The 27,427-nt window shown below is 35.4% G+C and overlaps 1 protein-coding gene across 1 annotated transcript; it reads right to left on the bottom strand.

Annotated features, from left to right (window-relative positions):
* Nucleotides 1-5,328: 5,328 nt before the first annotated feature.
* Nucleotides 5,329-27,427, bottom strand: slc9a1b (solute carrier family 9 member A1b). Its single transcript, XM_030148196.1, has 12 exons — nucleotides 26,723-27,427; nucleotides 16,576-17,042; nucleotides 14,430-14,680; nucleotides 11,673-11,890; nucleotides 10,550-10,746; nucleotides 9,621-9,710; nucleotides 9,347-9,417; nucleotides 9,061-9,234; nucleotides 8,382-8,496; nucleotides 8,198-8,296; nucleotides 6,711-6,783; nucleotides 5,329-6,027 (listed from the first exon to the last, which is right to left on the bottom strand). Exons 1-12 carry the CDS (start codon nucleotides 26,988-26,990, stop codon nucleotides 5,816-5,818), a joined length of 2,235 nt encoding a protein of 744 aa, XP_030004056.1. The 5' UTR covers nucleotides 26,991-27,427; the 3' UTR covers nucleotides 5,329-5,815.

The raw sequence follows: 27,427 nt of genomic DNA, 5'->3' as shown, positions 1-27,427 counted from the left end.
TATGCAACACTACACCTCAGAGGAAAACGCTGTACTTTTTATTCCACTAAAACTGTCCAACAGCTTTAAATATCTTATTAGATGAAGATTCAGAAATGGCGGGCAGTCATGGTTCAGGAGGTGAAGCAGGTCATCTACAAAATGGAGCATCAGCAGTTCAATCCCTAATCGTTTTTCATATGTCAGAGGTTATTTAAATGGATTTTATTTAATAGAGATCATATGCAAAAACATGAATTTCAGGGAGAAATGATGTGCATAAGGACACAGTGCTACTTTTATGGCAGTTCCTAAATTATCTTTTTTTTTTTCTCTATTTAACTTTTTTTTTTTTAAAAAGAGAGTTGGCATCATTTATTACAATATTATCCTCTGTATTATGCATTTTTCAGTGTAAATCAAATATTTTCTTATATTTAATTCACTGATCACATAAATGCTCATTAAAACTCAGATGTGATTATATCAAAAACAGAAGAAAATGAAGAAAAAGAGACTTTTTCAGATAAGTCTATCATTAATTGAACATAAACCAAGCATCTCCATCCAGTGTCATTGATCCAACTCCATGGGTTTTACTGGTAAATCAGTGTTGTAGAAGATGATGGTGTTTCCACAGTAACCTCTGAACATCCAAATGGGTCATATCTGATGACCATGAAAAGATGACAAACTGCATTTTACACCAATTATTAACATACATTGATAGGATTAGTGGATCAACAGGGATTAAACAGTTTACCTCAGTAGATGGTTTGGTCACCTGTGGTTGTTTGACACTTAATGGGTTAAGCTACAAGCTATTTTCCATCTGCAGTTCCTGGCCAGGTCAGGACAAATATCCACATTTCCAGAGTAGCAGCTAAAATTTATGAGGTCAAACATATATCCATGTCTGACTGCACTATACCCCCCAGTCCCCTCATACAATCACATCACACTCACATACAGTTAAAACACAATCTACAGTCACTTCCCAGACTATCTCATCAGATTCACTTAAATTACAGGGATAGGGTAATAGAATAGTTTGTAAAGCTGAGGTTGTCAACACTGCAGCTTTTTCAGCCTTTAGAGAAAAAACACTGTTGTCCAAAAAGTTGGAATAATTTTGTTTTCAGTCACATTCCTCTGTTTATTTCTATTTATACAGATCAGTGTCAACTTTGACCTGGAGCAATGATTACATATTGAATCCCAATTACACTTTCACTTCTGAATAAATCACATTTTCAGAATCATTTCATAAGAAGATGTACAAATGCTTTCTTCCAACTTTATAGACAACAGTGTACATGACAATCTAGACATATTTTAATACTACTGGGGAGTGTATTAATTGATTTCACGGTTGTTTCACCTGCTCTGGACCAACAGAAAACACAGTAATTGAAGCGATAGATCCACTGCATTCATTTACACTCTGTATGTTTCATTGTGAGTGTCTTTGAGGGAAATACTGAAGCCCAAACTGTAACTGTTTCAGCAGTGACTTTGTCTGTGAATGAATGAATGCGACACTGATGTGAGCCCATGTAAGATTTTACCCAATAGCTAATATAACAAGTTTTTAAAAGACAACACAACAGAAAGCAGTATGCAGTCAAGGTCACAGGTCAAATGTTTATGAAATAACAACACCATCAAGTAGTGATTTTTCCTGGGGATGCTTTTATGTATTAATGGAACATTGGTACTTGCTGATATTTACTGTTAACAGCCAGGAATCGATTAGTATCACCATATAAGATGTCATTTCACTGATTTAAATATGAGATATTTGTCTGTAGTGTTTATATTTAGTGATGTTTTTCATTCATTTTTGATTGAATATGTGGTCATTCAGTGTAATCAAGGACTGGAAGATTGTAAAATGATTAAACTAACCTATGTTTAGATATATGAAGAAGAAAATAAGAGAATAAGTAGCAAAAAAAAACAAACAGAAAATAACATCCTTATCAGATCAGTCCAGAATTTTACTATCGTTGCGTCCATAATTTTATCCCCTATCTTTCTCATATAGTTTAATTTAAATAAAAATAATAAATCATAAAAAGAGAAGACATTTTTTTGTGCCAGTGTAGAAACTGAAGGTTATTGTTTTACCTAACAATAAACTGAATCCTTTTGGGGTTTAATTTGGTAAATAAAACAAATTTATATATATATATATATATATATATATATATATATATATATATATATATATATATATATATATATATACACACACACACACACACACATATATATATGTCTGTGTGTGTGTATATATATATATATATATATATATATATATATATATATATATATATATATATATATATATATATATATATATATATGCATGAATTTTGAGAAACTTAATCAAGATTTTTTTTCCTGAGTGTTTTATTCCTCTCTAGGCATGAAAAAAAAGGCGATTGATTTTTTTTTATGAACCTATTTTTCATAGAATTAAAAAAATGTCCACTCAGCTGGACACCATGTGTTTAACTTTAGAAGCGAAGAAACATGTGTTTATTGATATACTGTGTGAAAACTATGAAATAAAAACATTTTTAATGTTGCTAATGGGATGTTTTCTCACATTTTAACATACCTGCATGGAAATAATAGACATAAAAAACCCAACTTCTTGTTTAAAAACAAAAAAAAAAAAACCTGTTAATTACAGTCTAATAATGATTAGCATTTTTAAAAAAACACTCAAACATGTTTCTTCAGATCAGGTTTATCTAGAACAGCAACGTTACTGTAATGGTATGCATTGCAGTGTATGGGATGATGCATAAGTGTGCACTGCGTTGGCTGATATGGAACTAAAACAACAAAATCCATAAATATACAAGAGAACACCTTTGAACAGCTGTCACTGTATGACCACTATGCATGAAAGGGTTAAAAAATATATATGTTGCAACTCCACTGAATCTGCATTTTACTGCACCACTAAATGAGTCAGAGCATGACATGACAGAACAAAGGCAGATAAAAACCTTTATTTCAGACAGAAATGAAAGCTTTTCTTCATTTGACGAACGTTTATAACTTCAAGGTTTCTTTTCATTCTTCAAAATATAAAAAAATCTTCAAGTGGCACAACCAAAAAGCGACACATTTTAAGGCAAATATTCAGGCAGCAAAAGTTCAGCAGTTCAGTGCTGTGAACAGGAGATTCACTTCATGTCAGACAATAAACGCCTCACGGTAGAAACACAATGGTCAGTTATAAGACACACAGGTCTGCTTTTACGTTAAACATCCGCCATGCGACGATGTGACACCAAAACAGTCATTAGTGTCACATTATAAACGATCACATTACATATAGTCACATTATACACAGAAAGCAGAGCATGTTTCAGACAGAAAAACACAACATATTATATTTCTTTCTGCATGCAGCATTTGTTAATAATGCGCCTTATATTCCCTGAGAAAAACACTGATCAGTCATGCAGTGATGAGAAATAAATACAATGTTACGCTTCATATTCTGCAGCTTACGATGACTCAGTTCGTTTACATTCTTTGATCATCAGATTTGTGTTTTTAATGCCACCACAACACAATATAGAGTGAAAAATAGGTTTTTGATCATTTATAGCTAAATGAGTGTAGCAGATATCACAGTAACTGCAAAGAGTAACAGATTAACATTGCAACAACTTTGATAATTGGTTAATGAACGTGGGGATTTTTCATGTATTTTCACCGCAAAGTCCCCTTGTGCTTCAATATAATGAGGAAAAAACACAACTACTTCAGTGCAAACGAGTGCAGAGGCTTGTTTTCAGTCAATTTGTCTGTTGGCTTTTATTTTTTCTGCACTGTTTTTTACATTTATTTATCGACCCAAACCCCTTAATTCAATGATTGAATTAATAACGTTGAGGACATTTTCTCTGACCTACAATACTGTCTTTAGCTTTGTTGTTTTCACAGGCTTGTTATTAGCGTGCATCCTTAATTCTTAGTCACTTTAATTATAATAATAATAATGGATCAAATTTATATAGGGCTTTTCTATTTTGCACTTACATTGGATCCATTATTAAAATAAATCCAGAAAATGCAAGAAATATGTATGTAGTATAAAACATATTCATACAAAATCCGAAATAAGTGGTTTCTACAGGTAAAAAGTTAATATTTAATGAGTTTGTAGAATGTTTCTTTATACTTGGGCCATATTTTATTATTTTCCTCTCAATATAACTTCAACACATTTGCGTTTTCATGTTTTAGTACTGTTTTCATGTTTTTTGTGTATTTCAGTTGTACATATATTGATAGAGAGACTGAAAATTGCATATTTGTGGTCATTATAACTTTGCTAAAACAAACCTAATGGTGACCTCACACTTTTGCACAGTACTGTTTCAGTTCATTATTGCATTTATTGACAATGAATTCTATACTATTGTATAGGTGGAGTTAAAAACGCTGTCATCTGTGGTAACATTCAGAACAACAGAAAACACTGAGGAGATTTTGCTTTTATCAACAGTAATCATCCATGTGCAGAGTATCATTCCTTTTATATTCTATGTTTTAGGTTTTAATAAACTGTTTTTTATCATCTGTAATTCCTGTGTTTTCTCCATTATTTTGCAAATAAGGCTTTCACCTCAGTATATAAAAGTTATAATAACATTCAAGGCTTGTTTTTCTTTCACTGCTGCAGAAAAGCTGCACGTTGTTAACCCACTGTAAACTGAAATGGGTTTTATCACTACGAAAATAAGTGACATGGACCAAGCATTTACCAGTTTACTTCTTTCAGTGGTATATCTATAGCTTTCTTGACTTAAAAGATTAGTAAATAATGTGATAGTTTGACATATTTAGATTCTTTTTACATAAACATGCCGACAAGGACACTTTAAAGTTAAAAAAATAATCCTGTGAGCACCCTCTAGGGGATAAACTATGCATTGGAGATATTAACATTTAATATGTCTTCAGTCTTCCTGATATGTTTATAATAAGATCATATTTGTTTCATATCACCTTGGTGAGTTACTGGTCAATATTTACCCCAATCCCCAAAGGGGAGGCAAGGGGTATTGTTTTTGGTTTGGTTTGTTTGTTTCTTTGTTAGTTAACACTCTAGCAGCAAAACTATTGGTTGAATTCATACCAAATTAGGGTTATAGATTGCCAGTGACCCAGAACAGATCTGATTACATTTTGGGAAAAGTAGGTCAAAGTTCAGTAAAATATTTTTTTTCCATTTACTTATAATGGGTGAAATTTCAAATGTCTATAAAAACATTAATTTTATTTCAATTTACTTCAAACTTGGCACATATATAGAGGCAGTTGATATGCCAACATCAGCACATGCATAGACATGATGACATCAGCTGGATCGATACCAAAATAAGCTACAATACATGTGAGGGGTGGGGTTTGTTGTGCCTGGTACCACTTGTTACTTCTTGATGTGCTGTTTGGAGGTTAAACTCCTCCTCTCTGATGCTTCAACATGATTAAAACAAGTACAATGTCTTACTTTTACCATTTGATGCTTGTTAAGACACAAAAAACATTAAACACGAGTCTCTGGGTAAAGTTTTTGGAACCAACTCCTGGTGTGTGCTTTGGTAATACTGCTTGGTGATAAAAACAGTAAGTAAAGGCATTTCAAAATAGATTACCACATATGGTAAACACAAACATGCCAAAAAAAAAGGATATAAATATGAAGCTCATCTCATTCACTGAAGGCTCTCGATTTGTTAAACAAAACAGACTGCAGAGTTCATCCCCAGTTGCCATGGCGACAGGTTCTTTAAAATGACAGTCATGATTCGTCGTCGTCCTTCTTTGGTCCAGGGTCGCTCAGACATCGGGACAGTTTGAGCTGGTCGTCCTGCTCGTCTGCTGGCGTGGCTCTCTGATTGGTCCTCGTGGACGACTCGCTGAGCAGATGGACTTCATCTGGAGGTCTGGGGTTCGTCTGAGCCCGGCGTCCTTTGGGACTTTCACTGTCATCGTAAGTGTAAACCTGGTGCTCTACACAACACATGTACATGAACATCAGGATTCAAGTGTCGCCGCAAGACATGTCGAATCACTTTTGTTTGAGATGCTACATATTCCAAAAACTGACTTTTTTTTTTTTATGAAAAACTCAAAAATAATGATATAGCGATCAATAATGATAGTGGCCTGCTGTTTGCTGTGTGCACTGTACATTACACTCTGACTTCACATTAAAGTTACTGTGCTTAATAGTTTTTTAGCCTCATTGAACAATAATTCTATAATTAACATTCATTGTAATTTAAGTGGTCTGAGAGGACATGAGACTTCAACATGTACTCCCTGCCTGTGCTTTCAGGGTGTACAAAATCTACACAGATTTTCTCAAATCACGTGTTTTTTCAGACAGCTAAGGATTAAATATGTGATGGACCTCGGTATTTAACAATTGCTAATTAGATTCTGTTAGATGTGGCCTGGAGGTGATTCTACTGCTCTACTTTTTATAAAACAGCAGTAAGTATCAGGTCTATATTTACTGTATATTTACTGTACTGTGTATTGAAACCATATACTTTGTTTTGGACTAACAGGAGAGTGCTATAGAAGAGTGGTCTGAATTTACAAATTTTGCTGTTTTTCCCCTCAGCTTTCAGCTCCTGCAGCTCTAACAGTTCAATAAATACAATAATCTATAAATAAGTCAAACTGACCTGATTCGAAGGCGACTTTTCTCACTGGCGGTGTCTCCTGTCGATTTGCAGGAACTGTGAGGTAATGACTCATCTGTGAACACAGTCAAAACATGACAAAAACAATAAACTGAAAATGAAACACAGTGTGTCACTTCTGCTGCAAAGGTGTTTTCATCACCTTCACCAAATATCTGATGTAAAAAAGAAAATCTGATGTGACTTCAGGCTTGAATCCCTTTGACAGATGAGTTAATGTCTTAAAGTTTTATTAACACCACATTTAATGGTAAATATTCACATTATGACATTCCAAGCTGAAGAAACAGATGCAAGTAATTAAATATTAACATCAAGTAAAGGAGATATGGTGCCACTGATACAGAATAAAGTTATGTTTTTCTCTGAATTTGAATATTGAACACACTTTGGTGAAGTTTTTTTTAGATGTTTTAATGTGGAAAATAATGAAAGGAGAATGTAGAAAGCATTTTTTCTGTCTATATTTATGTTTACACCTCCACCCAGAATGTGATGCCTTTGTTTGTAGAATTTATGGATGTATAAAAGGAAGTTAAGGTAATTTGATAGGAAGGTAATTTAGACTGTGCTCATATTATGTTGATGAATATGCTTGAAATGTGTATCTTTGGGTTTTCCATTGTTTTTAAGTGTATGATTCAACAGATACAAATGCAGTATTTCCATCTATAAAGTAACACATCCTGTGAAGTCATTTAACACAGGCGTCAACTATACTTTACAATAGAAGCATCTGTGGTGAAATAGTATCGGCTTATATTTAGTATTTGTACTTAAAATATTCAAAAATTCTAAGTATCATTAGTGTTTTGAATAAAGATTTCTGATATCATATGATGTCAGAAATGAATGAATTTATTCACAGGCCGGTATGTAACTGAATGTATGTGACCACTAGAGAGAGTAGTGAGTCACTCTGCTGGATGTCCATGGTGTTGAACACTAATATCAAGTTGAACTGTGGATGGGAACCCATAAGAGTCAACTTTTAGAGTCAAAGAAATTGACAAAGTGATAAAATCTAGAAGCACTGTTGTTTTCTTCACTGGACACAGCTGTAAATGAAAAGAATAGAGTTTGATGCTGAAATGGCAGCGTTTCTTTAACAGAGGTGAGTTTAATTATGAGGCTTATGAAGGTATAAAGTTATTATGGGATGTTATTATCTTTGCCAAGCTGTTGTTTGCTGATCCATGGTTGAGACTAAACTGTGGAAGTTCTGACCTTATTTGGATGATTCCAAACAGATCTTTAGTGCAACACAACCCGTACAGAAAACAGAGGTGATTAGTGGCTTTACTGTGACTGTTTTCTGTCTAAAAACACAGCGAAGCTAACAGAGCTATAATGTAAACTATCAGCTGATGCAGCATATGAAGACTATAATATACTTTTAGTATTATAAAGGACACATTTTAGTTTGATAATCCTCTGACCTGTTTGTTTGCAGCTGAATTACTACTCACCCTCCTCTCCATCTCAACCCTCTGCTTCCTGAGGCGAACCTCACTGACGTCCTCCTCAAACGGGTCGACCATCAGGTCATGTCTGCTGTAGGAACGAAGCTGACAACAGAGGAAACCAGAGCATTAACCTCATCTCAACGGTAGGCACCAACAGACCTGTTGATAGGGCTGTTTGTATTCTCACCCTCTGTCTGGTCTTCTGCAGGTTTCCTCTCAGCATCTTCCTGATTTCTTGCTCACGACTTTTGGAGATACTCGGGATCGCCCTTCTCTTGAGCGGCTCTTTTGGTTGAATGTTTCTGCAAAGACATTACACAGGCATTAAATGATTATTATGAACCTTAATGTTGGGTTTGGGGTCTTCAATAACTCATTTTTGAGAGCTATCTATAAACTAAATTTAACTTCTCATGCATCACTTCTGGCTTTAGCAACATCAACTGTAAAAACATGGTTAAACATGTCAGATTTTTTATGTCACACAATAAGATCTATACTGAATCATTAAATGGTAATGTTAACCTCCTGGTTCACTAAAGGAAAGACCATTTTAAAGGCTATAATATTTGTCAGTTTCTCTGTTTTGTTCACTTTTTTCTTAAGAGCCTTTTGATTCAGGTTTTAGTATATAAAAAATCTTTTTATTCATCTTTTATTTATGTCCTCTGCCTCCACACCGTGTGAACACAGATGCCCAAGAGATAAAAATATTCCCCACTAGAGTATATGATATGAGACATACATTTTTTATTACACATATTGGGCAGCCCTCTGTCAAAACAAAAGCAAAGGGAAAGATAACACCCTAAATAATCTTCTAGATGTTAGATTTTCATTACAGTATATGATCGTTTGCCACTTACTGCATGGAAACAGGTGTCATGATGGTGGGCAGCTTGGCGGCGCTCCCACTCTCCACCAGCATCATGGCCTGTTTCATCTCCATCTTGTTGTAGAAGGAGATGAGCTGTGGTTCGGTGGAGCGTTCGCCTGTGATCAGCCACTTTTTCACATAGGCTTTATTGAAGCGATTCAGCCTGAGTTGAAGATGTTTAAAAGTGGGTAAAAAGATAAAGCACCTTTATGTAAAACCTATGTCTTCCTTTATTAAAAAATATATCCAAAACTAGTAGGTTAATAATATCATACTTGTCTTTCCAGTGATGATGTCCATAATGACCACAGATATCTTCAATTCCTGTGAGGAGATGATCCAGAAACTGCAAACAAAATGATTCTTTTTAGTTGACATCCTAAAGTTACTTTCATAATCTGTAAAGATAAGAACATACATCATTTAGCTTTAGATTCATAGTTTGTTAAAATTTTAAGCATCACTGGTAAAAACCATCATTGTACCTATAAATACCACTCTCATATTTTACAGCATTATTTTTGTTTTATTAAATTGTTCGTTTCTCACCTGTGTGTGAATCTCCTCATTTATTGATCCTTTGCTTTCCTTCTTCTTCTTCACTGCCAGGAGCTCCACTAAAGGCCTGATGGTCATTCCCTGAAGGCAGAACAGACAACAAACAAACAAACAAACAAACAAACAAACAAACAAACAAACAAACAAAACAATTTAATGCATGAGTGCAAATTGAGAAGGAAGGTCCCATTTTATGTGAAAAAGTTGCGACAAATGGTTCTGTCAAGTTTGTTTTTGGGGTTTGTTTTGTCAAGTTATCATCAGATCTATACTGAGCATCATTTTATCACAAGAAGCAGATGACTTTGGTTTATAAAACATGACCAAACGTGAAATTATAATGTGATGAATTCATTTTTTGACATCTATTCTTAAACACTTTAACATTTAATATTTGACAATTGTTTTTAATATATGAAATAACTCACTATCTTTTCTATAACTCTTCAACTAATATACTAAGAAACTCATCAGTCTTTAACTGAAGTAAAAGGATGTCTGACCTACTTTGTGTGAGTATGTTTTTTATTCCTAATTTTTTATGTAATACCTACTTTAGTCTGAACCATCTCAGCTTTCTGCATTCTGGAGTATTCTGTTGAAATCTGTATTTTGATGTTTTCCTTTCATTTGTCTTAATAATTTTGTTTTTACTTGTATTTGAAATAAAGTTTATCATGATCAAGTTTATCATCATTGTGTTTCTGCTTTTCTCTTCTGCATCATTTATTTATTTATATGGATGTTTCCAGCTGCAGCCAGCTACTTTACCTGCTGTGACCACATTCCATCCCACATAACTTAGTTTTTATGGCCAATATCTGTTCTATTTATCTGTTTATATATGAACAAAAATTTATGGAAAGATCAGCAAATATTAAATCCCCTTATGTTTCCAACAGTCATTTAAAGTAACTCACCTGCACAAAGACGGTGTAGAAGATGACGGTGATGATGGCAGTGAGGAACAGCTGCTTCATTTCATTATCCGGCAGCAGAAAGCCCAAGGAGAAGGCGATGGCACCTCGTAGGCCACCGTAGGCCACGATGAACTGGTCCTTTTTGGTCAGCTTCACAATACGGAATTTATTGATGATGTATGTGAGGCTGACGACACCTAAAAACCATAGGCAATATCACAGCTGGTTTTACTAAGAGGCAAAGATACAAATTACACCTACAGATCTGCAGTTTTCAGGTACTTTCACTTTGAGTATTTATTTTTTCAGCACTTTTTTAAATTCAGTTCCTACATACAAAACAAAACTGGAGGATATTAACTCCAGGGTTCGTACACATTTCTCAAGGTCAAATTCAAGCACTTTTCAAGCACTTTTAAGGGTCATTTTAAAAATTTTTCGGCACACCACCTTATTGTTAAAATACATACCAACAGGAATACATATACTCCTGATTTTTTATTATTCTTTTCACTTTTTATCACAATGATGTATATTGTGTTATGTTAAACATGTAAAATTATTATTATTAATGAATTATGTCTCCTAATTGGCAAAAAGCTTAGAAATTAAATGAGAACACAAAGTTTTATCCAAAAAAAACGGAAGCCACTCGGCGTTCTTCAGGCACATTCGCACTGAGACAAAGACTAATCTAAAAATGTACCTGGAGCTGACCTGAGAGGACCTGCTAATATTCTTTTTTGACATAAAGTTTTATTTTTCAAACTTTATCACCTCTCTGTAAGTAGATTTGGCTTGAGTTAATATTAAAAATAAATAGATAAATCACATCACAGAGTTATAATTGCAAGCACTTTCAGGAACTTAAACTAAAATTCAAGCACTTTTCAGACCTTGAAAACACAACATTGAATTTCAAGCATTTTCAAGTATTTCAAGCACCTTGTAACTAAATACAGAATGCATATGATGTGATTTATGAGACAGAACTTGCTGTTTAATTTGAGTAAAGGAAACTGTTGCTCTCACTAACAGCACAGATGTGATCATATATTTATTACACAACAGCTTGAACTCATAATGAGCTCATTAAGCTTCACTGTTACCACGTTTCACTGACCCAAAACTCTCGACACAAAGCAGACGACGACGGTGACGACGACGAAGGTCCAGTTCCAGGGGTGAGGCTGGGCCACTGTGGAAACGCCGAGGAAGATGAAGATGAGCGTCTCACTTACGCTGCTCCACATCTTCAGGAAGTATTTGATGGTGGTGTAGGATTTGTGGGATATGTTGGCCTCCACATATGGGCGCATCACCACGCCACAGGCTATTAATCTGTCAATTACAGGACAAGAAACAAAGAGTATGAAACAATAAGTCTGCTCAACAACAGTTCATATACTACTGGTGTATTAAGGAAGAGCTATAAACAGTGAAAATTTGATTATTATTCAAGACCGTTTTGGGAAATCTATTGAGCCCGGTCACTCTTCCACCTACAACAGTGCTAAATTAGAAATACGAGATAATGTTTTACTCTTAGTTTTAGAAAAAAAAAAAAAAAGACCAATAACACAAAAAACAAAAACGTCCAAAACAAATAACAGAAATTGTCTGAAAGTCAAACAATTTTTACACTAGAACTGAATAACAAGGAAAAATGACTGTTCTGTGAGAAAACAAGACTGGATATGCAATTGTATTTTTTTTTCTTCTCTACAAATGAAAATGTAATTATTTTGATAAAAATTCAGTAAAACACAGAGGGTTTAATACGCCCATGCCATGACTAAAATTATTTTTAAAACACATTCCATGGCAATTTCTTGGAATTTTAGGTTTTAATGTCCATCAGAATGCCATTGAGTGGGAAGGCCATGTTATTTACCAGCAAAAATCTAAGTAACAACCATAACTTCATCACTCCTACATTTCCTCCGATGCAGAGATCTAAAACAGATGAGTTTTGCAAATGAAAGCAATGTTGGAGACAAGTCTGTTCCACTAAAAGCTGCAAATATGATCCTAAGTCCATTAAAAGGGGATTCATAATGGCAGCCTGTGGTCATTGCAGATGACAGCAGCAAACACACACTTACATACTAACAATTCAGGTTATTTTATCTTTTATCTAGAGAAAGCAACTTGTGTTTTTGTACAGTAGCCGGTAATCATCCTTTTAGCATGAGAAAACAAAGGGTTGTTTCTTATCATTATTTATAGTAATAGGGAGAGGGAGTGGGGGGGTCAGATGTTTTTCTTCCAGGATATTTTGAGCATTAAACATCATTTCCTGTACTTTGGTGAATTCTATTATATAATTTATCCCATCAGTTCATGGTGGAAATGTCTTTATTTATGTAAAGAAAAACATAAATTCAGGCATGAGGTCATGGAATATCCAGAGATTTTGGATATTCTGCATCACATGACCTCATGTTCACAGTGACATATTTTATGTCATACACAACCAGACCAAAATAAGTCCCATGATCTGTTGTTGTATTTACCTTTAGCTTTATTTAGCCTTTAGCTCTGGCTATGGCATGCACACAAGCTTGTACTGTAGGCACTAGGCATGATGGGTAATCACTCAGGAACAGGGTTAATCTGGACTCATCAGACCACATGACCTTTTCTCCATTGAAACACAGTCCAATCTTTATACTTTGTATAAACATTTTCTGCTTATTCTGATGACTGATAGACTAATGATTTCTTGGTTATTAATTTTGTTCTTGTTTGGTTTTCTTTATTTTCTTGAGGTGATAGAAAAGTGAATTTTCTTGGAGATCACTAAAGTTTGTTTGTATATTTTCTTCACCAGTTATCAGTTTAATGAACTATTTTATTTTAGAACAACCAAACAACAGTTGTAACAGTAACATAGAAAGACACTGATGCTGATGCAGTGTTTGTAGTTGGAGAATATCAGATTGACAGTTTGTGCTAAATAAGACAATTTTACTTAATAATCAGAAGAAATAATGATATGGTGCCTTGTGCAGCTGAGAGGAGTAAAGACCCTGTACAGCATTTGAGGAAATACTTCTTGAAATACACGATGATATTTCATGTTTTTATTGGTTAGAACATATGTGGTTGGTCTCAATATTGCTTACAATGTTAATTCCTTAATTCATAGATAGCATCTTGACTATGTCAGCAACTGGTTTAACTTACAATTATCATTAGACACTGATTATTGTCAGTGATCAGTGCATCAGATGGTATATCAAAACAAGGCCTAATGTTACTGTTTTTCTCTTGGAAACTCATTATAGTGGTAATGAGTTCATTATTGTGCATCCATGTGTCTTCCCCCCATTTACCCCCCTCCACCAATTTCTCTCTCTTTAACCCCAAACTGGTCAAGGCGGAAGATCATCCTCCAGGAGTCAGGGTCTGTTCCAGGTTTCTGCCTTTTAAAAAGAAGTTTTTCCTCGCCACTGTCACCAAGTGTTTGCTCCTGGAGGATTCTGTTGGGTTTCTGTGAACTGGCTTAAGAGTCTGGTTTTGACCAGCTCTAAATGTAAAGTGTCATGGGATAACTTGTGATGTAATGCTATATAAATAAAATTTGATTGATTAATATTTAAGGATGAAATCAGTTGTAATAAAAATGAACGGGACTCTCTTTGAGTTCTCATTATTATCTCTTGGATCAGGCCTTTTTTCCTCAAGACAAAAAGATAAATGCACTTGTACTTGGGAGGAAATTAGCTCCGTTAAAAGAAAAAAAACTGCAAGAACAGTAAAAGAAACCCAGTTCCAAGAAGAATAAAACTCTGTCTTGTTCTGTAACCTTTCGATTTGTGTAATTTCTCACTTTTACACTGTCTAGTCTTAGATGAGGTTTTGAGCCTGAACTTACGACATGATGCCTGACAGGTGGAAGACCTCCGCTGATAAATAAGCCATGTAGCTGTAGAGGAAAACAAACAGCGGCTCGATGACCCGGCTGTGTGAAGTGAAGCGAGATGTGAAAGCGCCGATGATGCCGTAGATGGCACCGATCAAGATGCCTCCCAGTGAAACCACAAAGAAAGACACTACACCCAGGAAAGCGTCGGCCACAGTCACGGTGCCTTTGTGGGAAAACTCTGTGAAGAGGTGATACAAAACCTACACAGAGAAACACAAAGATCTGGTTACATTTCTAACAGGACATTTTCTTCTTAAAAGTGCAGAGTTGTCCTAATAAATGAGCAAAAATGTAACATTTAACAGCTTTTTTAAAGAGTTTATGGTAATGACATTCAAGATAAGATTACTGTATATGTTCTTTTTTTCTCTTCATGCAAAAATGATAACATTCTGATCACTGTCAGGAAAAGTGGTATTAATTTTGATGATCTCATTACAGTGGGACCTGTCAGTGGGTGGGATATACTGTATTTGGCAGCAAGTGAATATTTAACCTTCAAAGCTGATGTGTCAGAAACAGCAAATTTGGCAAGAGTTGGAATCTGAGCAACTTGGAAGTGGTGGTCAAATCAGTGGCTCAGAGCATCTCCAGATCCTGTTGTTCAATCCTGGTGTAAAGTGGTTAATACCTACCAAAGTATCTAAAGAACAACAAAAGGAGTAGATTAATCATTATTACCATCTGTCAGTCCTTTTTCCACAAACACAGTTCTGAACCGAGGCCTAGACTCCACCAGACCTCTGAAGGTGTGCTATGGTATCTGGACCAAGACGTAAGTAGCAGGTCCTTAAAGTCCTGGAAGTAGAGAGGTGGGGTCTCCGTGATTCAGATTTATTTGATGCTCATGAGATTGGGATGTCCTTCCTTAGTCTGTTTTTGGTCAGTACTAACCACTGCAGACCAGGAACACCCAACAAGACCTGCTGTTGTGGAGATGCTCTGATCCAGTCATCACCGTTAAAATATGGACCTGGTCAAAGTCACTCAGTTCCGTATATTGATCATTTTGCTGCTTCCAACACATCAGCTTCGAGGACTAAACATTCACTTGCTGCCTAATATATCCAACTTAGTGAAAGGTACCGCTGTAATGAAATAATCAATATCATTACCACTTTCCCTGTAAGTGATCAGAATTCTATGACTGATCAGTGTATTTTCTTAACACATTTGATTGTATAGTTGGTGGTTGTTAGATTACTTTTCTTCTGTTATGATTAATCTGTGGCAAAAATAAGTAAATAAAGTTTAAAATGGAAAATGTTGAAGATTAATGTTAAATAAAAAGCACCATGGAACCAAACCACAATGTGCTTTCGATCTTGTAAAACATGATTATAATCTATCTCTGACTGCAGCACTGGGTCTGACATAGACTAACGGAAAACTGATTTTGGTTTACTTCATTCTTACAGTGACTACTTTTAATCATTGGAAGGATAATTGAAATACACAGAATTCATGTAATTTCTGATGCAGTCTGTTAGAAGAAGTGACATCATTTAAGTCTGGTTTACATCCACATGTATCACATATTTTAACAGATTTTCAGACAACCTGCAAAAGAAAAAGCAAATTTCTGCAGTTTCCAGGTACTGGTTTAATCAATAAATTGAACAATAAATGAAGGGAATTAGCAAGAAAATTGTTGGAAAAAAAAACCAAAACGTAAATGAACAGATATTACCAAAATAATCAAGAAAATGGGGGAAAAAAAGGAAGAAAATACAAAATAATATAGGAAAAGTACATTTAAATAAATACAAACTACCCAAAAATATAGTGTTTATTCCCTTTTTTTGGAGTCATAGTTTTTACAATTTTTCTGTTTTACTATCCACTTTAAAACATTTGTTAGGAAAATTATTAAAAAGCAAAGTAATATAAGAAATTAAATTAATGAAATAGTTTAAGTAACTGCTTAACTGGAATATTTTTAAGAGAATAACTACTGGAAACTGAACATTGTGATATGTATGGATGTAAATGTGACTTTAATCTGCTTTAGCTCATGTATTTCCTTCCAAACCAAACTATGGGACATTGTCTGTACATGTGGGACTTCAGACAAAACGTCTTCTCTTTCACTCACCACAGTGACGGCGTCGTTAAGCAGCGATTCTCCGAACACCAGGATGTGCAGCAGCTCGTTGATATGAATCTCCTCGAACACAGCCAGGACGGCGACGGGGTCGACGGCCGAGACGATGGATCCGAACAGCAGGCAGGACAGCAGGTCCACCCTCCCCAGCTTGACGGCCTCGATTTGACACACACCGTACATCGTTAACCCGATGAAGAAGGCGTTCCACAGCGTCCCCACCACGGCGAACACCAGGATGGTGCCCAGGTTCTCTGTGAAGGGCCTCATGGGCAGGAAGTACCCGGCGTCCAGGATGATGGGAGGCAGCAGGTAGAGGAAGAAGAACTTGGAGTCGAGCATTTGGACGGGGGCATCTTCATCGAAGGCTTTGATGATTCCACCCACCAGCAGACCCACCACGATGAGCAGGCAGCTCTCTGGGACCACGTGTGATACTCTGGGGATGATGTGGAAACCTGGGAAAGAAAAGGATAAAAAAAAAAAAAAATCAATCATTTAAAAAAAAAAAAAAGTCATTTGATGACATAAATCCCAGTTATTCACAGCTTTTAAAATGTGATGGAAAAGAAAAAAGTACAAAATGATAAGCTGGACATCAAAAATTGGCAAGATGTTATTTTAATTTAATTATGCTTTATTTTCAATTTCACTTTAGTTTTATCAAGCTTCTGATGCAAATTTAGTTTTGAGGTTAGTTTTTATTTAAATGATTATGATGGTGAATTTAGATGATAGATGATTTTCTTTCAAAATTCTAGGTGTTTTTTTTCTATTTTAGTTTGGTTACAGTATTCATTAGTTTTCTGTTTTGTTTTTTTTTAAACCTTCTTGCCTTTTCTTTGTTTTGTTCATTGCTCATTTTCAGTAACAAACATCTTTCAGTTTTCTAATCAATTCCCAAAATGAAGAACAAATCAGTCCAGTATCAGACTAATCTGAGGTGCCACATCTTATACATATTTTTTGCACAGACTTAAGATAGAAGATCACGTCCTTTTTAGGTTTTAACTGAAAAAAAAAAATATCAGAAAAATGTTGAAACAGCAGCATGAAGGTGACATCTCCCAATATGACAACAGTTTATAATCCAAACAGTTTACTTTAAGATATAAAAATTGACAGTGGTTACTGCCAAGAAATATCAGTTTGTCTACTGCCACAGAGCCAATCAAATGATCTGAATTCTGCACTCTGCTCTGAATGTTCCAGTGGCTGATTTATATTTATCAAAAACCTGGACAAATTCCTCATATGAAGCAAAACAGTCGCAGCATTTCATGTTGTTTGCCTGCATGCTGAAACTGAAAGTGTGAATAGACATCAAACCAACTGGTCCTCTAGCCTTTTCCTGTAACCTGAGAGGCACATGGTCTGTGTGATGCTTATTGCCTCAGCACTGTTGCAACAGGGGGACAGCTTACAGGTTCCAGTCTACACATGATAGAATGAGGGCGCTGATTGGGTCTGCGGTAATAGACAAATGAGAAAGTAGTCCCACAGTACTGTGGTAATAGCCACTTTGATAAAAAAATCTTTGCAATCTCAGATGGATTGAAGAAAATGTGTATTTTTATATTTGGGGTGTAATTTTTGCCTCTGAGATAATTTGATGTGGAGTTTTAACTATTTTTGTGATCATTCTAAGCATTAGACTCAGATTTAAACTAACAGCTGATCCAGTATGAACCACTTAAATCTGAACTAAACAATAGCCAATGATGTAACTGTATAAAAAACAAAACAAATCCAGCTGTACAGGACCTTACATTCAGTCTGTATGAAGTGGACCACTGCAGTGCATTAGCAGACAATAAAAATAATGGATTCACTTGGTTCATGGAAACATCCTATGTAATTATTCCTGAACCAAACAGGCTTAAGATGGAAAACCTCTGAACACACGGACATGAGGCTTATGAAGGTATAAGGTTATTATGTGATGTTATCATCATCATATCATCAAGTTGTCATTTGTTGATCCATGGTTCAGACTAAACTGTAACAGTTCTGACCTTGTTTGTTCGATTCCAAACAGATCTTTAGTTCATCTACTGATGACAGAAACCAAACAAAAAACTGAGGTGATTTGTCGTTTTACTGTGACTGTTTTCTATCTATAAACAGAGCTAAGCTAACAGAGCTATAATGTAAACTATCAGCTGACGCAGCACGTGAAGATTATAAGACAGTGTCATTTTGACTGAAAATAAGCGGCTATGAGTTACAATTTGAAGAAGAAAACTTGATGAAACTGTAATACATATGTGTGTAAACAATGAGCTTTATACTTTATTCAGTGAGCGACTCAGTCTCTGGATACATAGTGTTAATTCATTGGTGGTTTTGGTCCGAAGTGTGTTCTTGTACATGACTTCCACTGCTGTTGAGAGTTTGGAAAATCAATACTACAATAAAAATGGGAAAACATCTAAAAGGGTGAATGCTTTTTATAATAAAGTAGCGGCATTGTATCCGTGGTGCCATTGTGTGTGAAAAGCGCCTATACATTATTGTAAATGGACACAGCAAGAGCAGCAGCAATTTTGTAAAAAACTGTTGTGATGTTATTTGTTCACATTATTTGGGAGTGGATATTAAAGGAATATTTTCAAGACACAATTATGCATTTAGGCAGTTTGCTTATTTCAGTACCATCAATTCATAGTATATGCAGTGAAATACTGCCTATTTGCATTCTTCAACAAAATTGAACGGCCGCAAAACCATTTCAAAAAAGGGAATATGGTGGCAGGGATGAAGAATTCAAAGTAAAGAGAGGCTAAGATTGCCCAGCATACCTCACAACATTTGAATATGGACATAAAATTGTGCCAAGTAGATAGTCAGGTAACATTTCTATTCATTTGGCGAGTTTGGCGGCGATCGGGCCTGTGAAGGCTGAGGAAAATCCAAACAAATGCCCTCCTGTGCTGCAACATTGATCGGACGGACACAGAACATGCATTATATAGTAGGAAGGATATACTGTATATAATGGTAAAACACTGACATGGACAATTTTACATAGTTTTATTTAAGTAAAGCTTTGAATGCAGCAGTTCAGTAGTTTACTTTAGGATCCTTAATGTTATTATAAAATCAATGTAAAGTATTACAGATAGAAACTATTTTTACATCTACTAACACATTCCGTGCTATATATACTGTATGATGGACGAGGCTGGCATTCACTTCGTCAGTCATGTGACTTCAGGCTGTAACAAATGTTTCTGTGAGGTTTCATGCAGTCAGTCAGTCAGTCAGTGGTCTCATGTTGGAGCTTTTCTCGCCCCCTCCTCTCCTCTAAGACTCTACACACTGACGTCTTTGTTATCGGTCAGTGCATTAGGACAGGAAGTCGGGCCGGCCCATGGAAACACCAGCTGGACTGACAGATAAGACACCAGAGGGGCTTCACTCTGCAACGTCGGCCGATGGAACGAACGCACACCGATAGGGATCATCTTTACTCGCCGTTTTGACGCTCAATATTGTACCAAAAAGGAAGCAAACCACAAACTAACGCAGAGATTGATCATTATTTCTGCTTCAAGTGTCACACAGAGGAAACAGAACTGACTGGAGCGAGCTGAGGTTGAGGTTCAAAAATATGTGTGGTTTGATGGCTTTTATTAGAGCCTTTTATACAAAATGACATAAATATGACACATGTATTGTTAAGTTTACACTCCTTCCTAGTTTTCTATTTGAATAAGTGCTTTAAAAATCCACTACATTAAGTAAAAAAAGGATATGAGCTGAAAATAAAAGATGTTTCATAGAGAATTGTAGAGATAATTTGGACGTTTAATCACTTCACTGAAATTAAAATGTTAGAAAATAGAGAAAATGTCTGTTAAACCCCGAATTTACAGTTTCCGGTCACATATGACAAATGAAAGTATACAATCCTCACATTTAGCTGCATCCAGCATCCATTTAGCTGCTTTTTTTGAAGAGTCTAATCTTTCAGACACCAGAGGCTGAAGATGATTCCATAATTTCCATAGTTTTGTCCTCTAATACCAGCCCCTAAACAGGACAGACTTAGCTATAAAATGAACTGTGTGTTTAATACAGTAATGTTAACTGTGATATTATGTTTCTATCAGGTGTTGGACCTGTTGTAAACATATAAAGAGCCTGTCAAAACTAAAGGTCACAGATAATCCATTTTAATTGGTTTGAACAACAGTGAGTCGCTTCTGAAGGACATTTTAAATCTAATAATACTTCTGCATTCATGCCAGGAGAACAGATGCTCACACCATCAGGCCTGAAATAAGTCTGAGCCTCTGGAACAGAAAGTGCAGAATGGGATTAGTGTTATTAGTGAAACTGGCTGATGTGTGCAGTGTTGGTACAGTTACTGAGGCTAAAACTGGTGCAACACACCTTTTTTATATATGATTACTGTTGATTAATAGAATAGAATAGAATAGAATAGAATAGAATAGAATAGAATGCCTTTATTGTCATTATACATATGTGCGACGAAATTAAAAGATAAAAAATAAACAAAACTAAAAAAACAAACTTTTAACATAGATGATAGAATACAAGCACTTACAGGTAAAGGTGAGGGATGGATTTTTAGACTATTTCCATTATGGCCACAAATGACATCATGATAATAAAATTATCAGTTGGTCTCGATAATGATGTAGTAAGTGCCAAATCATCATCATTCATTCTACTTTAAAAGCTCATTTGTGTCCTGAGTGAAGGTTACATGTAGTTGTAAATAATTAGTAAAAGACACTTTAAGACAAAAACACACCTGATTTACAGCTTATTTTAGTCAATGTAAGTGCACAATTCTAGGCTGATACCGACAAATGAAATTATTTGATAGCAGATACAAAAGTCATTTTCTGTTTATGTTGTTTGTATATTCATTTATCCCCTATTTTGTGCAAGGGAAACAAAGAAATCTTCATCATATTAACTTAAAAATATATTAACTGAACCATTATTGGAGCCATTATCAGTCATCACCTACAAATTGAAATGTACACCTATTAAAAAACCATTGACATAACATGTAAGTGTCCACTGGTGAAAAGACGTCTCATATGATGATACTGACAATGGCTGATGCTAGAATATTGATTTCTAATACGTCCCCTGTGGTTGGTTAGCAACACATTGTAAGAGACAGGTTTTTTTTTTGTGGTCAGATCATGATAACAATGGATGAGATCAGGGCTGAAAAATAAACGGAATTATTTTAATTCATCAAGATTTTGATTTCTGACATTCATTAAAAATGCTAAAATCACAAATTCGTTTTTTTGTCCTATATTTTCTATTTTTTGATTGTCATGATTAATTTAAAGATATTAAATTTGGAGGAGAGTGGAAAGAGATGGAAAAAACAAAAAACTCAGCCATTGTGTACCAGCTGTATGTGGAATTTATTTTATAATGTTCAATAAAAAGATAATTTAAAAAAAAAAAAAAAAAAAAAAAAATCACAAATTCGTGATTATTCCTCTGGTGCTTTCCTACCCTTTACAATGCAGCCTGTATATTTGTTGTATATATTAATTGTGAATGTGGTTCTCCAGCCACATATGGTTGATGGTTTTAGCAAAGAAATAGTGTTTTTGTCTCTAGGTCACGTAGTCGCAAAACACTCAATTGAAAAAAAATCTATATCAATCATATCACCCAGCTCTACATAAGATGTTAAAGATGATCACAGAGGTCATCTGACTGTTATGGAACCAACAGTTTTCACAGAGTTTAGTCATTTCTCCCAAAGGACTCAACAGAGCCTGGGTTAGGGTTAAGTAATACCTAGAGTCCTGATGAGTTTACACCTGGAGTCTTTTGTCTTCAGTCAGAATACCTTTGTTAAAGATGAACTGATTAGATTTTAATGACCAAAGGTGAAAGACTTATAACTGTTACTAAGTGAGAGTTTGTGTCTTTTAAGGCTGTGCGAGTGAAGGGAATGAGAAATAAATATATAGAGTATGTTCATTTCAACCCCGCAAAAACGTAAAGCTAAAGGTGGCCTCAGACTTTTGAACAGTACTGTATTGTATTTATATAACTGCTTGTAGCCACATTTTATACATATTAATATTTTCCATATATATTACATTGTATTAAATATTTGTGACTGGTATATTTACATATTTAATGCCTTCATATGTAAATAAAAACATTTCTCTTCCATGTTTTGTATGTGATCACACTAAACCACAGGTGTCAAACATGCGGCCCGGGGGCCAAAACCGGCCCACCAGAGGTTCCAATCCGGCCCATGGGATGAATTTGCAAAGTGCAAGTTGGGCCATCAAACTCAAAAATAATATCATAATAACCTATAAATAATGATAAAATTTTTTCTCTTTGATTTAGTGCACAAAAACATTAAATTATGAAAATATTTACATTAAGAAACTATCCTTTAACAATAAAATGTGAATAACCTGAACAAATATGAACAACCTGAAATGTCTAAAGAAAATTAAGTACAATTTTAACAATATTTTGCCTGTTGCTAAATGTTTTGTGACTTTGTAGATCTGATCTGTAATGCGTATGTATAAATAATAAGTCGAGGCAGAATACAAATAAAATTGTACTTAAATTTCTTAACAAATTCCATTTTTTTCAGGTTATTCACATCCTTTTTGTTTGGATAGTTTTTAAGTGTAAATATTGGCATAACTGAATGTTATTTTTTGCACTACAGCAATTTGGAGTTGTCATTATTTATTGGCTATCATGCTATTATTTTACTGGTCCGGCCCACTTCAGATTAAATTGGGCTGAATGTGGCCCCGGAAGAAAATGAGTTTGACACCCCTGCACTAAACCATCCATGTAATAATACAACACATACAGCTCTGGAAAAAATTAAGAGACCATTGTAATTTCCCCTGAAATCAGCATGTATGACAGCCATTCCATTCCTGTGTCTGTTGAATTCCAACACAATCACACCTTATTCCAGTGGTTCTCAACCTTTTTTCAGTTATGTACCCCCTGTGAAATATTTTTTCAGCCAAGTACCCCCTAACCAGTGCAAAGCATTTTTGGTTGAAAAAAATGACTTAAAACAGAGTGCTGTGCCATCAGTGTCTGATTTATTAAACTTTGGAACTCCATTTGTAGTGGTCTCTCTTGAACTATTTGGAAATAAAAAGATATAACTAAAAACAGAAAGAAATAATTAACTTAATTATAAATAAAGATTTGTGCACATAAAAGTAATCATCAACATAAAGTGTCCTCCTTTGGGATCATAGTAAAGATCTGTTCTCAAAAAGAATTATGCTTCAACCACGACTCCATTGTTTGAGTTTTCAAGTGATTAACAGGTGATGCTAGGTGGCATATGACAGGTTGGGTCGAACCATTCTGGTATGGGGGAGACTGGGTTTTTAGGATGATGAAATTGAATTGCCTCCTGAATATAAAATTCATTTTATGAACATATATTTTCCTGAAATATTTAATTAATCTAATAATTATTTTTAAAGGATTTTTGCATGGATGCTACTTTTTAAATATATTTTAAAATCTTACGTACCCCCTGGAGTGCCTTCACGTACCCCCATTTGAGAACCACTGCCTTATTCTACTGACTAAACACCTGATCTGTGTCTTATTTAAGAAGCAGAAGTATAAAACCACCACTGTGGCCATCACTATCTTCTTACAATAGGCAAAAACGGTGCTATTAGTATCGTAAAAGTAACTGGAATCCAAAAATAACTATTGAAAACTTATGGACTTCTGCTCTGGCAATGTTCCCAAACTCTGAGGACTGGTTCTTCTATCAGGACAATGCTCCTGGCCTCAGCTAGGTCCATAAAGGTGTAGATAACGGACCACCAGATGAAGACCCTGTCAGGGCCAGAACAATCTCCAGACCTGAACCCACTTTGAAAACTTCTGGAGGAACATGGATGGTCACAAGTCATCCAACATGTCTGAGCTTCTTGAATTTCTATGGCAGGAGATGCATGAAGTCATCCAACAGCAATGGAGGAGAACCAAGACACATGAAAGCTGTCACTGAAAATCAGGGTTATTCCACCAAATACTGATGTCTGAACTTTTCCCAAGTTACAACACTAGTATTGTGTTGTTTAGAAATGAATATGAACTGGTTTTCTTTGCATTATTTGAGGTCTGCATCTTTTTGTTATTTTGACCATGTGTGTGTTTTGCAAATACATGCTCTAAATAACAAAATTTTTATTTGGAATTTGGAAGAAATGTCAGTAGTTTAGCTTTTTCATGCATGAATTATGAGAACCTTAATGGGTTAAAACACTAATGTCCAGTCAGAGCGTGAACTTTAACTGATTGCCATTCCAACATTTATTTCAATGTAAAGTAGCTCCTTGTTTTGGATAATCCCTTATGGTCTAAGTAAAGCAAAAATGAATTTAAAAATAAAAATGTGGGTCAAATTGTCTCTAAAATGTCCCTTCAGAGAGATTTTGAATAACGTGTTTTGACCCTAATCAAATTATTTTTCCTGAGTGTTTTTATTCCTCTTTAAGCATGAAAAAAACAATGTGATCGAAAAAATTTTTATGAACCTCTTTTTCATGGAGTTGTAAAAATATCCACTCAGCTGGACATCATGCATTTACTTTCTGAAGCAAAGAAACATGTATTTACTGATACACTGTGTGAAAAGTATGAAATCAATTTTTTTAATGCTGCTAATCTGAGGTTTTGTCACATTTTAACATACTGTAATATTAGTTATTACTTACTTTATGGAGATAATATGCATAAAAAACCTTTTTGTTTAAGAAAAATGGTTAATTACAGTCTTAAACAATAACTAGCAATTGATTTACACTCAAACATGTTACTGTACACTCAAAAATAGAGGTACCAGCTTGTACTTAAAAGGGTGCAAATGCTTGTCGCTGGGGGTGTACTTCTTTGAGAGACATTTCTGTACCCTTTCGAAATGGTCCATTTTTGTACCTTAAGTACTTTACATAGAAAGAAAACTCTTGTATAGTTGATAATGCCATGATGTTTAAAGTTTGAACTGGTGGCCCAATTGAGAAAAAAAAAAAAAGGCATAGGCAAGCTACGACATCAAGACATGGAGGTGTGAATGAAAACTGGATAAAACAGAGATTATGGCAATAATCAGAGGTTCTAATAAGCTAAATAAATTATTAGGCTATTATCATTGAGCTAATTGGGGTATTAAATTCAAACACAAAGTATTATTAAATATAATATAGAGTAATTACAGTATGATATATAATAAATAATGTGCTAAGCCTAATGTTTGAACTATAATTAGGCCTACTGTTCAGTTCTCCTAGCCTATAGCCTATTCCCATGGTCTACACACATTTTTTAATGCAGCAGGGTACCTTACAGTACAAATTTATACTTTACGTAACTTTGGACCTTTTTTCATAGTCTAAAGGGGCAATTCTGGCCTCCTAAAGACCAATATTGTACTTTGAGAGAATATTCTAAAAAAAAATGTACTTATAGGTACATAAATGTTCTGATCTCGTACCTCTATTTTTTACAGTGTAGATCAGGTTTAGCAAGAACAGCAAAGTTACAGTAATGGTGTGAATTCCAATGTATGGGATGATGCATGAGTGTCCACTGTGTTGGCTGATATGGAACTAAAACAGCAAAAACCATGACTATATAAGAGAACAGCTGGAGAATAACTGTTTACTGTAGTGACCAGTATTGCATGAAAGGGTTAGAGCATAAAACACATCCCTATAAATGGTAGAATCAGAGAAAGTGATAATTTTACAGTGGTCTCGTTTTTTTTCCAAGAGCTGTATGTTAATCAATAATATGTTTCCCCAATATATTGGAATATATTTACTATGTATTTAAATTTTATAATGTTTTCTTATATTTGTAGAGCTCCTGCATTTCAGTTTTCTTTGTCAGATACTTAAACTGAAATGTTGCTTTATCGGTTGATTTTAAATTGGGCTATTTATTCATCTGTAGAAGTCAAACCAATGATGTTATTTTCCATGAAGCTGGACAGTCTCCAGCTCTTTTTTTTCTGTGATGACCCAGCCTCTCCCTTGGGGGAGTGTTGAATATTTTGGCAGCTGAATAACTTTCTATTTCTGAGAGAAATGTTCCTACTCACCAAGTTTCATGAGCAGGGCGAGTAGGATCCACAGGGAGATCTCAAAGGGCTTCCGGACATGGTCGAAGTTGAAGGACAGGACGGGGAAAGCCTTTTTGTGGTGAGTGGAGTTAGTTTGGTGATGGGAGTCCTCCGGTGCTGGATTTCTCCCTGTGTCATTGCTTCCCGAGTCAACATCACGACCGGCGGAGGCAACGGAGACGAAAAGGAGCAACAAAACGCACCAACAGCCGAGGCTCCTCAGGGCGGGACGGAGGTGCACAGCCATTTTCAGATGGTTTCACGGCTGCACTGAAGCCCCGGAGCGAAATGATAGTCCTCCTCCTCCTCCTCAGTTCAGCTCACGATCCGATGAAGCTGAAGCTGAAGGATGGTACGGGAAGCGAGCGTGCTGGTGCGCCCGGGAGAAGCGCGCACTTTTACGCACAAACTCCCTGACATCTTAAAATAACGCACGGTTTTATTAGTGATTTACAAGACGAGCAGAGTGAATCTTCTGGTCAGCCTGTCATTCTGCCATGAGGGTGTGTTTAAAGCCGGCTGATCTGACTTGTTTCCACCTCGAATGTTACTCACTGAAGTTGCGTTAAGTGTCAGCATCATCAGGCGGATTTCTCACACTTTCTCTTCTCTGTAGCAGCTCATTCAAAACTCAGCTGGTTAAAGTGACATCTGCTGGAAAGGAGGACCAAGAACATTCACAGC

The sequence above is a fragment of the Sphaeramia orbicularis genome, chromosome 11 (assembly GCF_902148855.1).
Source record: "Sphaeramia orbicularis chromosome 11, fSphaOr1.1, whole genome shotgun sequence".
In the NCBI taxonomy this organism is placed as follows: Eukaryota; Metazoa; Chordata; class Actinopteri; order Kurtiformes; family Apogonidae; genus Sphaeramia; species Sphaeramia orbicularis.
This window is presented reverse-complemented; position numbering and strand designations above follow the sequence as displayed.